Source organism: Lichenostomus cassidix, chromosome 6 (genome assembly GCF_008360975.1).
Source record: "Lichenostomus cassidix isolate B80296 chromosome 6, HeHo_3.0, whole genome shotgun sequence".
In the NCBI taxonomy this organism is placed as follows: Eukaryota; Metazoa; Chordata; class Aves; order Passeriformes; family Meliphagidae; genus Lichenostomus; species Lichenostomus cassidix.
The window spans coordinates 31753110-31766941 of NC_139487.1; the positions used below are offsets into that span (position 1 = coordinate 31753110).

Consider the following 13832-nt stretch of genomic DNA (forward strand, 5'->3'; position numbering starts at 1 on the left):
GCTATCGTGTCGCCAGAGGAGGAAAAACAAAGGGATGGGAGGCAAACCTTCTTGCAAACCTTCTAGCAAAACACCATTTTGAGCCATTCCTTGCCCCACTGTGCCCAGGAGAATACATTTCAGGATGAGCCAACTGCACCTTGCAAACATCTTTGGGCCATCCTCTTCCCAGCTCACCCCAAGCATGAAGCTCTGGTACATAAACCAAGTGAATGGGTCAGCCCAGGTGTTTGGTTTTTATTAAAAACCTGTAGTTTGTATTAAAGCAACACATGCTCCTGCCAGCCTGCAGCCTGGGGAAAGCTTGGCTGCTGCTGGCTTGACCCGCTGAGGTCCCAAAGGAGAGATGGTACTTTGACAGACTGTCCCAAACTTGGGAAAACAGTGGCACTTGAATGCAAGCAGTGGGAGAAAAGCTCTTTGTGCTGCAGGTGGAAGGCACCTTGTGCAGCTGAGCTGAGCTCCAGCCTGTTTTATCCCTCTGCCATAGAGAGGGCTGCAGGCACAGCCAGCCTTTCACAGCTCCCTTTCAAACACCCCCAGCTACTGGAAAGGCATCAGAAAAGGAGGAGGGGGGGGAATAGGAGAATGGGAAAAAAGTAGGTTTTCTGGGAAAAGGGGGAGCAGGCATGTGGAGGGCAGGTGCCACCTCCTCTCCACCACAGGGGGCTCAGCCCACGAGTGTACCATTTAGTCATCCCCCAGGGAGAAATCCTGGGGAAATACATGCCAGGGGACTCGATCTCCAGCAAGAGACCGAGTGGGACACAGCTCTGGGCACCACCGTGCTGGCAAAGCCCGGGAAGGGGCTCAGGGCCCCTCGGCTTTGCTAGCTCAGGCTGTCCCTAGCTCAGCTGTCACCTCCGTCCCACCCTCCCCAAAGGGAGGAGGGGGCTGGCAGCCGGCAGAGCGCGGTGGGAGAGGCGGCAAGGCAAGGCAGGAGTGCGGGAGGCAGAGCCCGGGCTCGGCAGGCTGGTGAGAGGTAGGGAGCCCAAACCCCCGCGGCAAAGCCACCGCCAGCCCCTCAGGCCACCCCGAGCAGTGACAGACCCCCAGCTGCTGAGCTACTGAGCCCTCAGCCTGGGGAAAGGGCTGAAAATGGGTGGGATGAGAAGTCTGGGGTGGGCATGAGGTCAGGCATCCCTCCTCCCTTCCCAGTCGCGTTGCTCTGTCTCTCCCGGTGACGGGAGAGGGGGAAAGTCCTGCGGATGCAGCTCTGCCACTTCACAGCGAGGGTGATGGGGAGAGGCATCACTCACTCTGCTCTGGAACCCAACCACCCGGGCTGGGAAGCTGCGTGTTTGGTGCTCTGCAGCACTGCCTCCTCCTGCAAGCGGGTGGAAAGACTTAGTACGTTGGGAAAAGTCGGGGAGCTCCAGGAAAAATGTTGCTAAGCAAGCTTGGGAGGGGAATGAGAGCTGCTTTTCACTGGAGCTGTGTTACAGGCAGTGCCTGAAAAGAGCCTTTTCTTTGCAGGAGTTTGAGGAAGGTAGGGAGAGCATATGGAAAAACTCCTGCCAAACTGGGCAGCTGGGCCAGGCCAGGGAGCAGTGCCTGGGGCTGGGCAGAATAACCCTCTCTGCTGCTCATGCATGAGAATAACCTTCTCCGTTTCCACCTTTCTCAGGGGCATTTTACCTGTTGCAATTTCTCTTTTTTATCTCTGATCCTCATCTGCCTCATGCCCAGTGCTGGGTCCTGAGTGCTCATAGGGATGTGTCATGTTTGGAGCTGATCTGGCAGGGATGTCCCTTCTAGGGGGCATTTCCAGGATGGGCAAATCTCTTATTAACCCACCAGGGTGAAGAATATGTGGTCTGGGTGGGACAGTGATGCTGGGAAGGGGAAATGCTATGAAAGCCCAGACCTTCCCTAAGCCCCCAGCTCTGCCATCTCTTTTAAATTTAAGCTGAGCTGGGCGTGAGGACAGGCTGGGTGGGAAGCAAGAGGAGAACAGGGCATGGCTGAAAAAGCCTGGGAAAACATCAGTGTGATCCCTCCTGATGGGTTTCTATGGAACACTGTCAAGGGAATTTTAAAGACAAACTCTGCAGCCATGAGCAAGGGAGCAAAAACAGCCTGAAGGAATTGTCCACGCCTCCTGGCTGGCTCTTAAGGAACAATATAAGGTCACAGAGCTGAACACATGCAGGCAGTACATGCCAGCATTAAGGTAGCCGTGGAAACCTTGATTCAGGCTGCCTGTGGTGTGGGACACACTGCAGCCCTGGCTGCTGGTTTTTGTGCCTGGGCAGCACAGAGGAGCAGCCTGTCCATGGAGGAGGGGATCCTTGGGATTGCTGTTCTGCTCCCAAAGCTGAGGGGAAGGGACTGAGCCAGGCAAGGAGGGGCTGCATGATAAAAAAATACCTTTGGGGTGAAGAGAGGTGAAAAGCTCACTCTGGACGAGGTGAGAAGAGCCCCAGTCCCTGAGACTGGGATACACACAGGGATTCACCCTCTCAGACACTGACCTATTTGTTTTTTGCATTTCCCATTTTCTGGACACAGACTTGGCTCTGACCCATGGAAACAGCAACATCTCCCCAGAGCCTCCCAAGCTCTGAGCAACCTGATACATCCTTAGTGATCAAAACCATGTCACTTAGGTCTTACCCTCCCTTTTTTGAATGTTTCATGGTGAATATTTGGCTGCTGCCTACACACACCTGTGTGACTTTGGGATGGTGGCTGCAAAGGCAGACTCAGAGACCCTGGCAATCCCTGCAGCCCTGCCTTTCCTCTCCTAACATTCCAAGATTCTCCCAGCTATCTTTTCAGGGACACAGGAGGACAGAAGGTGTCCATCTGCTTTCCCAGGAGGCAAAGCACAGCAATGAGGTTTACACTTGCAAAATATCACCCTGAACTGAAATATCATCGAAGACACTTTGGGAAGCTGGTTTGCATCACCTGTGACATGTCTGAACCCGAAAGCAGGTCAGCAAAATGCCAGACACGAGGACTTTTGGCATGAGCAGGGTGAGGGTGTGACACTTCACCCCTGCAAAATAATAAAGGCAATAGCACAGCTAAAATAGCACAGCTTGAAGGGGACTTATCGGGGCACAGGCTCAAACAACTATCCAGTTTCTTAGGGGGAATAATAAAACAAATCCAAATTACAGCAAATTCAACAAACCCACATTTCTGGGGAACAGAGAAGAACCAAACCCTAGCAGCTTGGGGGGAGGATTTTGGAGCTTCTGTAGCATATGGATATTTATTTCTTCCAGAAAATCTTCATGCAACCTATGTATGCTCTCTAAAGGTGTCCTTACAGGAGCCATGGTACCACATGTAAATAGTGGTACATTTCTTTGCCAGGTCGTTTTGCACTTCAGTTCAGGGTGATACTTTGCAAGTATAAACCCCATCTCTGTGCTCTGCCTCCTGGCAAAGCAGATGGACACCCCCTGTCCTCCTGTGTCACTGAAAACATAGCTGACAGAATCCTGGACATCAAGACATGACAAGAAGCCACCAATTTAACCAAAGGGTGTCTGTCTGTCCAGCTTCCACATGGTAATCACCTGTGCCACTTCTCTGTGTCCCCTTGCACTGCAGGGAAGATGAGCACAGAGGACTCTGGCAACAGCACCTCTCCCACCTCGCCTCTCCTTGGGCTTCTGGTTTCCACCACGGAGCTGGTCCCACCCAGTGCGGCATCCCCTGAGGTGACAGACTGGCTGCCTGTCATCACTGGGCTCGTCTGCATCTTCCTTGTCCTGGCCACCTTCGTCACCTTTGTCACCCTGTGCAAGCCAGCAGCGCTGGGCCAGTCCCTCTCCAGCCCCCAGGAGCTCCTGCCCCACCACCCCGTGGATGCCAGTGAGCCCCAGCTGAGGCTCTGGAAGCGCCTGGACTCCCTGAGGTGCTCCATCAGCAGCTTCAGGAGGAGCCGGATGGTGTCTCAGAGCCAGCTTGCCTGTCCCAGCAGCTTCCCCACCAGCCAGGACTGGGACATTGTGGAGTCCACTAAAATGTGACCTTGCTCTGCTATTCTTTACCAAGCTTTTGGCTCAGTTCCCTCCTCAAGCATCCCTTGTTATCCTGGGCAACCTGGCAGAGCCCCTTGGAGCAACTCACTTCCCGGCAGTAGCTCTATGAGGTGACAGGAGATTTTGCAACGTGAGGCTCCTAAATGCTTCCCAGGTTACTGCTTCCTGCCAGGAAAGGTGGAGGCAACCAAACTACACCCACACACAGCTACCACTGCACAGTCCAAAAAAATCCTGCTGCCTCATTTCTTCCGGAAAACATTGTGCAAGTTGTGCTCCACCTGAACAAACAGCCTGGAAAAGAGTGGGAGCAACCTGGCTACCTAAAGAGAGGCATCCGTGGGCAAACCTGCTCCATAAAAAGCAATCCTCAGTGGAGATTTCCCCCCGAGCTGTGCTCTGGAGAAGATGGAGGGAGGCTCATGTGCTGCTTGGTCCCTGTCACCCCTCGCCCCATGCAGTGGGCTGTGGGTTGCTGTGGTCAGTGCATTCCCATTCCTGCCCTCTGGCCCTGATCTGCCTGCCTTTGGGAGAAAGGGATGGGGAAACATTCAGAAATTCTCCTGCTGCTCTGGAAATGTGGGAATGTGGGGTTGCATCTGAGGGGAGAGACCTTCTGTACAAGTGGCTCACACTGAAGGTGTAAATTAAACTAAAGCCAGGTCATGGCTTGTTTCCATTTCTCTTTGATGCTCTTCTGTGGAAAACCAACTTCCCCCAAATACCTCCTCTCCTTTGCCACAGACTTTCAAGGTCAACTCCCTCTTTTGGGAAGTGGGCTCTAAGAAAAGGCACTTTGATACCAGTCAGACTCAAGTTCTCTCCACTCTTTCGATTTACCAAACCAGCTGAGTTTAAGGAGTCCCACACAGGGCCACACCTCCATCCTGACATTGCAGGCTGATGCCTGACCCCAGAGACATCACGTACACCATGCCACGGCACAACAGGTGACACAGTATTCCAGGGGGACTGGCCATCAGCAGACACATGGCTCCCAGCAAACCTTTGTTGCAGGAGGCAAAAGGCTCCTTTCTTCTCTGCCGGTGACTCACCCTGCCCACCCCAGCCAGGGACAAAGCTGCCCCTTTCCCTGTGCTGGGAGAGGTATTGAAGGCAGGAGGAGCCTTCCCAGGGCCCTCTGCAAAGAGCCTTTGGTGCCTGCTCCAGAAGAGCCCTGGGTTTGAAGGGATGCTGGAAGGGCCCGGAGCCTGTGTGAATGCCTGCATTCATCCGGTGCTCACTGAGCCATTCAGCTCTGCCCACCGCTCCCTCAAAGAGAAACAAAAATGAAAGCAAAGTCCAAATGCTTTTCTCCCTCTCTGAGGGTTTTCCCCCCCTCTCTGAGCATCTCTTTGTAGGCACTCTTCTCTCTCCCCATGGAGATCTCTGTTTGGGAGGAGGGAGAAAGCAGGGATGTAGCCAAAGTGGCCTTGCTAGCACAGGGCTTGGCTTTTCTCCTCTCATCCCCTTCAGAAATGGGGTGAATTTCCTAATTTCCCCTTGTTCCGTGCTTCCTTCTCCCTGGCACTCACAGCCTGGAGTAGCAGAGGAGTGGATGAGCAAGAACACATCTCACCCTGCCTCAGAGAACAGACCACTGACACAGAGAGAAAATCTCTGCCCTGATCTTCCATCAGCTCATGCTCAGGGCATAGTTAGTGGAGGACTCCCAGGGGTCCCAGGGGAAGAGCCACATGCCTGCACTATGCTGCTGGCGGCTGGGATGTCCTCAGGGACACTGACTTCATAGCTGCTCTGCAGGAAGATGGGTCTGTTGTCGTTGACATCCAGGACAGTGACATACACAGTGGCAGTCCCGGTGCGCCGGTTCCCCGTGGGGCCATTGTCTGTAGGGAGAGAAAGGTGAGGGAGGGAGAGAAAGGTGAGGGAGGTAGGAAGGTTCAGTCACCTCCTCCTTGCGCAGGTGGCACTCAGCCCACAGCTGCTGAAATAACAGGCTCAAGATTTTTAAACTAAAATGCTTCATCTTTTTGTAGCTTTCAAATTCCACACTGAACCATGGGTTTTTAGTTTGACTTTTTTCCCCTTCCTATTCTGAAAGAAAAAGGAAACCAAACCACCCCCAGGCTCTGCCATGGAGCCCAGAGAGGCTGGAAATGCAACTGGTCATTAGAGAGGATTTGCAATTCCATACACTAAGTGAAGGACTGCTGGAGGCCAGGGATTTGGGAGATGAAGACAGCCTGATGAGTTTTCTGTAGCCACAGCTCAGCTCACTAAGAGCACAAGGATGGGTTGATGCTCAGTAGACAAGGACATGGCAGCACAGCTCCTGCATTTGCCAGGAAGGATGAGGCACTGGGAAGCATGGATTGGGTTTGGATTTTTCAACATGCTTGTTGCAGGGAGTGAGAAGCCACCCAGCTGGAGCCTGTGGGGTCTGGGCAAACACAGGCAGCGTGATCCCCACTGGAGGGGCAGAACAGACCCTATACCCCTGGGGATCCAGTCCTGCATCCCTGCTGCAGCCCTTGTGGCACCTGCAGTGCTGTGCCCCCAACATTTCTGTCCAGGCCACTTATTTCTCCTTTCAAAAGGGACATCCAAGTCATCTGTGAACAGGCACATCATTATAAAGCTCTGGGGATGACAGCCAAGCTGAGGTTGGCACACGGGCCCTCTGCCCGTGCCAGGTGGCTCAGGGTTAATCAGCAGCCACAGAGCCAAGGGCTGGCATGGCATGAGGGGAACAATTCTGCGGCGTTGGCATTTTTGAGTGGAGGGCTGCCCTGGACAGTGTGGAGCCTCTCAGGAACAGGGGGCCTTGCCTCCCCTGGGTGAAGGGGAAAGCTGGGCAAACCTGAGAGGTGAATATGCCATCTGCAAAAGCCATGATTGAATCAGGACATACTAATTCACACGGGGTGTGGAGTGTTAACACCAAGCACAGGCTCTGCTCTGTAGAGTGCCTCGGAGGTTGCTGCCTCTCTGACACGCCTGCAAGGGAGCTTGACACATGCATGGCCACCACATGTGGCTGTGTGGCAATGGTCCCATGGGATCCCTGGGAAATCCTTACCAATGGCCTCCAGGATCAGTGTGTAGGATGCCACGGTCTCCCTGTCCAGACTCACGACTGTTCTGACCACACCATCCCTGAAGCCAACGCTGAATTTGCCATCCTGGTTCCCACCTGCAGTAAAAGACAAGGAGAATAGAAAACTGGAATGGTTGGGTTGGGAGGGACCTTAAAGCTCATCTTGCTCCAACAACTGGCCATGGGCAGGGACACCTTCCACTAGACTAGGTTGCTCCAAGCCCTGTCTAACCTGACCTTTATCACCTGCAGGGATGAAGCATCCACAACTTCCTTGGGCAGCTTGTTCCAATGCCTGGCCGCCCTGTCAGTGAAGAAATTTTTCCCAGTATCTAATCTGAACCTTCCCTGGTGCAAGTTGAGGCCATTTCCTTGGATTCTGCAGCCTGGGCATGGGGTCAGCCCAGCTGTGCAAGGATGGTGCTGTATCTTTTCCCAGGCAGAGTTACTCTGCAGCAAAAGTGGGCAGAGAACCTTCCCTCTACCTCAGAGCCCAGGAAAAATCCAATGGCCATAGGAAAAGCTGAATCATGTAAGAGCCAGACCATGTCCTGAATGCTCTGGAATCAAACTGGGATAACTTTGCACATGAGCTGTGGTACCTGTGGGACAACACACCTTGTTTCACCTGCAGAGAGGTCGGAGGGGCCGTGACATGAAATGCCAGGCTGCTATTATGGGAAAAATGACTCTGTGGTGACACTTCTGTTTTTACCCTCTTTCTGAGGGCTCAATCTGCAGTTTGCAAGTCAAACCATGGCCAGGGGATTCCCCAGCTTCCTGCTGCAGGTGCTGCAACTGCGGAGCAAGTGAGGCACTGCCCAGGTGGCATCGCTGCCCACCCAACCCCACCTACACACGGGGCGACAAAAATGCCCCAGAATTCCATTTATGGCTTCCAAGCACAAACACTCGTGAATGCCTCCTTGCTCCCTAGCTGTGTTCTGCCCATCCTCGTGCTTTTCTAGGGATGCTGGGAGTCAGCAGAGCGGTCAGCACAGCGGGGAGCCAAGCGGGGCTGTTCAGCAGAGGGCGATGCGGGACAAGGTTTGGAAGGGCTGGGAAGGGCAGCGCGGAAATGCAGAACACCCCGGCCAAGGTGTGGGGCAGCCCGTGCCTTCCTGCAAGCAAAGCTCCTGTTCAGCATGGGGCTCACACCTGTGATGAAGTAGCTGAGCTCAGCGTTCAGCCCGATGTCGGCATCCGTGCAGTTGAGCCGGACCACTTTGAAATCCCGGGCCACGTCCTCGGGCAGCGACACGTTGTAGACCGCCGGGAAGAAGGTGGGGTTCTCGTCGTTCACGTCCAGAACTGAAAAGGGGGAGAAGAGCTGAGCGTCCTGCCAGGGCTGCCCCTCCTGCAGAAGCCAGGCTGATGTCTGCTGGTCTCTCAAACCTCCTCCTGCTGCTCTGAGCATCCCAGGGAACACTCTGCTGGATTCTCCCTGCCATTTGTGCAGTGGGGGTGCCTGCAGAGTGGCTGAAGGTTTTATCTGGTTGCCTCTGATACCCAGAGATCACCCTCCTCACAGCCAAAAAACATTACATCACTGCAATTTAAGCTGGTATTTTCACCAAGCCTGTTTCTATCCCCATTCAGAGGAAAATCCGGAGCTTAAATATAAGCTCAGTATTTCCTGGGGCATGGCAGAGAGCTCTGGAGGTACAGGACCAGGAACCTCTTTTCCAAACTCAGGCCTGAGGACAATCCAGGGTCAGTTTATTTCCAGATGATGCTTATCCTTTTTCAGCACCAGAGTTGCACAAAGCCAGTAAATAGCAAGGCATTAAATTAAAGACAGGCCCCACAATAACGCTCCAGCTCTGAACTGGGATTGCGTGGGCTGTCCAGGCACGCAGCTGATGGGAATCACATGCTGAAGCAAAAGAAAAAGCAACACTGGAGATGGGGGAATGGAGAAAAAACAACAGAGGATTTGGGGGCCCTGCCAGAAACACCATGTTTTCCCCATCTCTGCAGTGTGCTGATAGCAGACACGGAGCCTGTGGGGATGGGAGCTGTCCCTATGTCCTGCTGTACACAAAGCCAGAGATGATCCTGGTTTCAGGTCTCAGTGTGTCTCCTACAGAAACTGCATTTCCACCAGCGAGGTGTCCTTGTCACTGCAGACCACAGGGGTCTGGGTGCACCCACCTTTGACAGTGAGGGTGCTGGTGGAGCTCTTGGCGGGCGCGCCGGCGTCGCTGGCCACCACCCGCAGGAAGTACTCGGGGATCCTCTCCCGGTCCAGCACGGCCGTGGAGGTGACCAGCCCGCTGGTGCTGTTGATGAGGAAATCCATGCGGGGCATCCCCACCTGCATGCGGTACGACACCTGCCCGTTGGGGCCCTCGTCCAGGTCGATGGCCACCACCTGGTGGGGAGAGCAGCCTGAGCATCTCCTGGCCGTGGAAGTCATGGCACATCAACCCCGAGTGTCTTTGCCCCCAGGGCTGCTGGGATGAAATGGCCTCAGAGGATCCTCCCTGCCAGGACTGAGCCCATGGAGGAAAGATGCACAACCCCTTCTGCATCCTCCCAGTTCCATTGCCAGAGGATGGTGAAGAGGAGGAGATGGAGAGGATAGAGGAGATGGAGAAGATGGAGAGGAGGGAGAGGAGGGAGAGGAAGCACTGCTAGTCTGCTTGGCAGAAGCAATGGCAGCAACAGCAGCAGTCCCAGCATGAGGAACAGCAGCAGTGGGACACACTCACCTGGAAGACAGAGGAGCCTGCAGGAAGGCCCTCAGGAATCTCAGCAACAAAGGGCAGGTTTTGGAAAGTGGGGTCGTTGTCATTCAGGTCCAGCAGGTTGACAAAAACTGTGGCACTGCTGGTAGCTCTCAGGGGTGGCCTCCCACCTGTGGAGGCCAGGAATGAGGTCTCAAGGTTAACACTGGAGCTGTTTCTACCCCTTCCCCATAAAAAGGAGCCTTTGCCCCCTGTGCAGATAGTAGTGCAGGATGGGGTGATGGCCCTAATTTGCAATGGATGACCTGCCATGGATGAACAATTAGATAAAATCCTAGAATTGTTTGGGTTGAAAGGGACTTCACAGATAATCTAATTTCAAACCTCTGCCATGGACAGGGACACCTTCCACCAGACCAGGTTGCTCCAAGCCCTGCCCAGCCTGGCCTGGGACACTTCCAGGGTTGGAGCAGACACAGCTTATCTGGTCAATCTGTTGCACCATCTTCTGTGTAAAGAATTCCCTCCCAACATCCCAATCTCAATCTCTCCTCTTTTAGTTTAAAACCATTCCTCTTTGTCCTACCCACTATCTGAAAATAAAAAATTACCTTCGTATAACTACCTTTTTTCTTAAGAAAAGTTTCCCTAATGTACTATTTCCAGAGAAAAACCCATCAGCTCTGTTTCCCTCACCTGCTCAATTGATTTTCCAAGACGCCAATGGAGCAAGGCTGAGGGGAGGGAGAGTTCCTGCCTCCTAGGCTTATTGACAGGGCTGCTACGGGAATGACTGCACTCACGTTTTGAGAGGTTTCTGGTTTGTTTTAGCAGCAGGTTTAAAGCTACCCTCATTTTTGAACCTCAGAAACACTTACGCTCAAAACAGGAGAAGAGAAAATAGAAGAGACTTTGTCATAAATGCACAATGAGGCTGGGGAAGGTTCAATTCAACAGTGGAAGCAATCAGTGTGGATGGAAGCTTACAGTCGGTGACGGACACCACGATCCTGCGCATGAGCTGTGCCTCCTGGGCGTTGGGATTCTCCCGGTCCAGCAGCACACCCGTGGTGCGGATCTTGCCCGTGGTGCTGTTGATGCTGTAGAACTTGTTGGGAGGCCGGATGCTGTACACCACCGTGCCGTTTTCCCCCAGGTCTGGGTCAACAGCCACCACCTGCCAGGGGGGAACAGCACAAACTTACAGCCCAGTGCTGGGAATTAACTCCCGCAGGGAGTCCCCGCAGAGTTTTGCTGGTGTCAAGCTCGGCCTCCCTGCACCAGCAGCAGCAAGTTCTCCTTCCTCCATCCAGCCCTGTATTTTCATTATATTTGCAGAGATTTTACATCCTCGAGACCTCTGCCGTGGTGTTAAATCTCCCCAAAACTGGGCTGTGAGCACAGGAGGTAATGGCATGAAGAGACACAAACACTCAGCAATCAGACTGGTTTTTCCTCCTTTTGAATAAAACCAGCTAAAAAATGAGGCCCCTCTGGAAAAATAAAATAAATGGGACAAAGAGGAACGCTGAGGAACTTGTGCTGCCACATCAGGAATGCTGGAAATAATTCCTTGGTGAAGTTCTCCTCTACACCAGATATTTTGTGCTTTATTGTTCTCTCTGTGACATTTTTAATTACAGGGGACATTTACATTAAAAAACATCCCGATTTCATTGCACTCATAACTTCCCCAGCTCCTGCTGCTTGTCCTGCAGCTGAATTTACATCGGATCAGTGGCAAAATAATTATTTTCTCAGCAACTAATTGGGATGTCAAAGGCAAGATGACTTCAAGCTGGCACTGAGCAGCGGGGCTGGAGGAGAGAAAACCACCGTGCTCTGGCTTGGGCAGCACTGCCAGACCCTTCTCCCCCTGCAGAAAACTCCTTTTTTTTTTTTTTTTTTTTTTGCAACCTTCCTCCTTATATGATTTTGTGGATTCTCTTCACTTTTTCCTCATTTATTTTCCATTTTGTTCCCGTCATTTTTCTCTCGGCGTGATGGAATAGAAGCCTCCCCCTCTCCTTCTCTTTTATTTCGCCAGAGGGACTTGAAAGGCTGTAAATCAAAGTCTTTCACAGAGGTCCTTGAAGGAGGTCGCAGGAGAGGCTAAGAAAAGGAGGATTTGGCCAAAATCCACACAATTTGGAGAGGGGAAAAAAATAGCCCAGCAGGGAGAAAAAACACAGGGGATGGTCAGCAGTGGGGAGGCTCAGGAGCAAGCATTTAAATGGAATTCTTCAAGATGGTGCTGGACTGAAGGTGACACAGGTGACACCCATTAGGAGGTGACACCCTGCTCCAGCCAATCTTTTAGTACAAGCACCACCTTGCCTCACACATACCGTGGTGACGTCCGAGTTGGGGGGTGTCATTTCCACCAGGTTAATGAAGTATGGCTCGTCCTTCCAGGTGGGATAGTTGTCATTGATGTCCAGCAGCGTGATGTTCACCTGGGAGAGAGCAAGGAAGCAAAGCTGCTTTAGGAGGTACAGCTTCCTGGGGTGTGGAATGTCCCCTGGAGGCACCCAACACGTGTTTCAGGCAGTGGTGGAGTCACCATCCCTCAGAGGATTTAGAAGATGTGCAGTTGTGGCCCCTGAGGACATGGGCTAGTGCTGGGCTTGGCAGTGCTGAGGGAATGGCTGGACCTGATCATCTGAGACACCTTTTCCAACCTAAATTATTCTATGGTTTTGTGATTCTGTGTTCACCCTCCAGAGGGAAAACCTGCAAAAAATCAGCATCCTGCAACTTCACAGCCAAGGCTCCTTGGTATATCTGAACTTGGTTTTGCTCCTTTGTATTTATCACAGTTATAAACAAGCACAGGGCATAAGGTGAGTCCTCAAGCAGCTCCTTCACTGGAAGGGGGATAAAAATCAGTGGGGGAAAGGAGGCAGTGGGAATGTGGCAGGAAAGGAAGGAAAAATCTAAGTGACTGATAAAAAGCAACAAAAAAAAAGAGAAATCAGGGGAGGGTACAGTGACAGGGGGTGGGAGGTGCGAAGACAAGAGCAGGGGCGAGGATGGTGCCCTGAAGTGTTACCTGCCTTCATTTCCCGTGTGACAAATGGCATCTCAGTGACAGCAGTGAGCCTGTGGGATGCATCCTGCTGCCTGGGAGTCTCTCACCTCCCCACAGCACCCATTTCACCCCAGCCTGTGGGGCTACACAGGTGTCTGAGGGCAAGGGCTGCAGCTCCAGAGGAGCCCCCAGCACCCACCATCCCTGAGCAGGGAGTCCCATCGGAGCTTTTCCCGGGATCTTCTCTGCTCCCAAGCCACTGTGTCCTGCTGTCACACCAGGCTGAGCTGCTGGTGCCACCCTGTGGTGGAAGGGGCCAGTCTGGATGCCACAGTCTCCAGGGACAAGCCAAGGCACCACGGTGGTCCCTGGGGAAGGTAGCTGACCCACCCCTACTCCGAGCAGTCCAGGTGCTTTACGTCACCTGGGGACCTTGCAAAGCCCCTCACTGGACCTTTATTCCCCTTCAAAAATTATTATTTTGAGTTCCAGGTGTATATCCCAGCAGACAGACTTACGCAGCTGCCCTCATCTCACTGAGTTTTAATATTCTTTAACTTTTTAGGAATCAGGAGGCATTTTCTTCCCCCTTGTTTTTCCTTTTAGCAAGGCTATTAGGAGAAGATAATCCCATCTGGATCCCCAAAGGGGATCTCAGCATTCCACAGGCCACGCTGGTGCCCGGCCAAGGCCATCACATTTCTCCATAGGGAGCTTGTAGGCTGCTAGCACAGACCTCCTGATGGCCCTTGGCAGGAAGGACAATTATTTTAGGGATACTTCTCAGCACAACCACAAGTTTTTCTGCATTGCCCCATGTTGCATGGGACGGCTCTCCTGCAACCCAACTGGGAATCCCAGGAGCAGGAGCATCCAAATGGTATGAAATGTCCAAAGAAATGTGGTGCCATGAGCAGTGAGAGAGAGAACCATGGAATGGCTGAGGTTGGAAAAGACCTTTAAGATCATCAAGTCAGTCAGGGATGGATTCTTGGGTTTTGATCTTCCGGTGTTTCCAAAGAGTTTCACACTTTGCGAACAGTGGGGCT

The 13832-nt window shown here is 52.8% G+C and overlaps 2 protein-coding genes across 7 annotated transcripts in view; one reads left to right on the forward strand and one right to left on the reverse strand.

Annotated features, from left to right (window-relative positions):
* The window catches only part of CDH23 (cadherin related 23), a 177326-nt gene that overhangs the window by 41423 nt on the left and 122071 nt on the right, over positions 1 to 13832 (reverse strand). For all 5 annotated transcript variants that reach the window (XM_085064346.1, XM_085064345.1, XM_085064344.1 and 2 more), the window contains exons 21-27: positions 12101 to 12208; positions 10740 to 10929; positions 9777 to 9922; positions 9217 to 9436; positions 8221 to 8373; positions 7045 to 7158; positions 5703 to 5851 (exon numbers count right to left, since the gene is read on the reverse strand). In XM_085064346.1, coding sequence (XP_084920472.1) covers positions 5703 to 5851; positions 7045 to 7158; positions 8221 to 8373; positions 9217 to 9436; positions 9777 to 9922; positions 10740 to 10929; positions 12101 to 12208 — 1080 coding nt within the window. The remainder of the gene's footprint in view (positions 1 to 5702; positions 5852 to 7044; positions 7159 to 8220; positions 8374 to 9216; positions 9437 to 9776; positions 9923 to 10739; positions 10930 to 12100; positions 12209 to 13832) is intronic.
* On the forward strand, positions 743 to 4680 carry C6H10orf105 (chromosome 6 C10orf105 homolog). Of its 2 annotated transcripts, none has more exons than XM_085064360.1 (2): positions 743 to 982; positions 3568 to 4680. In XM_085064360.1, the coding sequence occupies exon 2, from the start codon at positions 3573 to 3575 to the stop codon at positions 3987 to 3989; it is 417 nt and encodes a 138-aa protein (XP_084920486.1). In that variant the 5' UTR covers positions 743 to 982; positions 3568 to 3572; the 3' UTR covers positions 3990 to 4680. The 2 variants fall into 2 exon arrangements, with proteins under 2 accessions (XP_084920486.1, XP_084920485.1); XM_085064359.1 differs by lacking the exon at positions 743 to 982 and adding an exon at positions 2786 to 2940.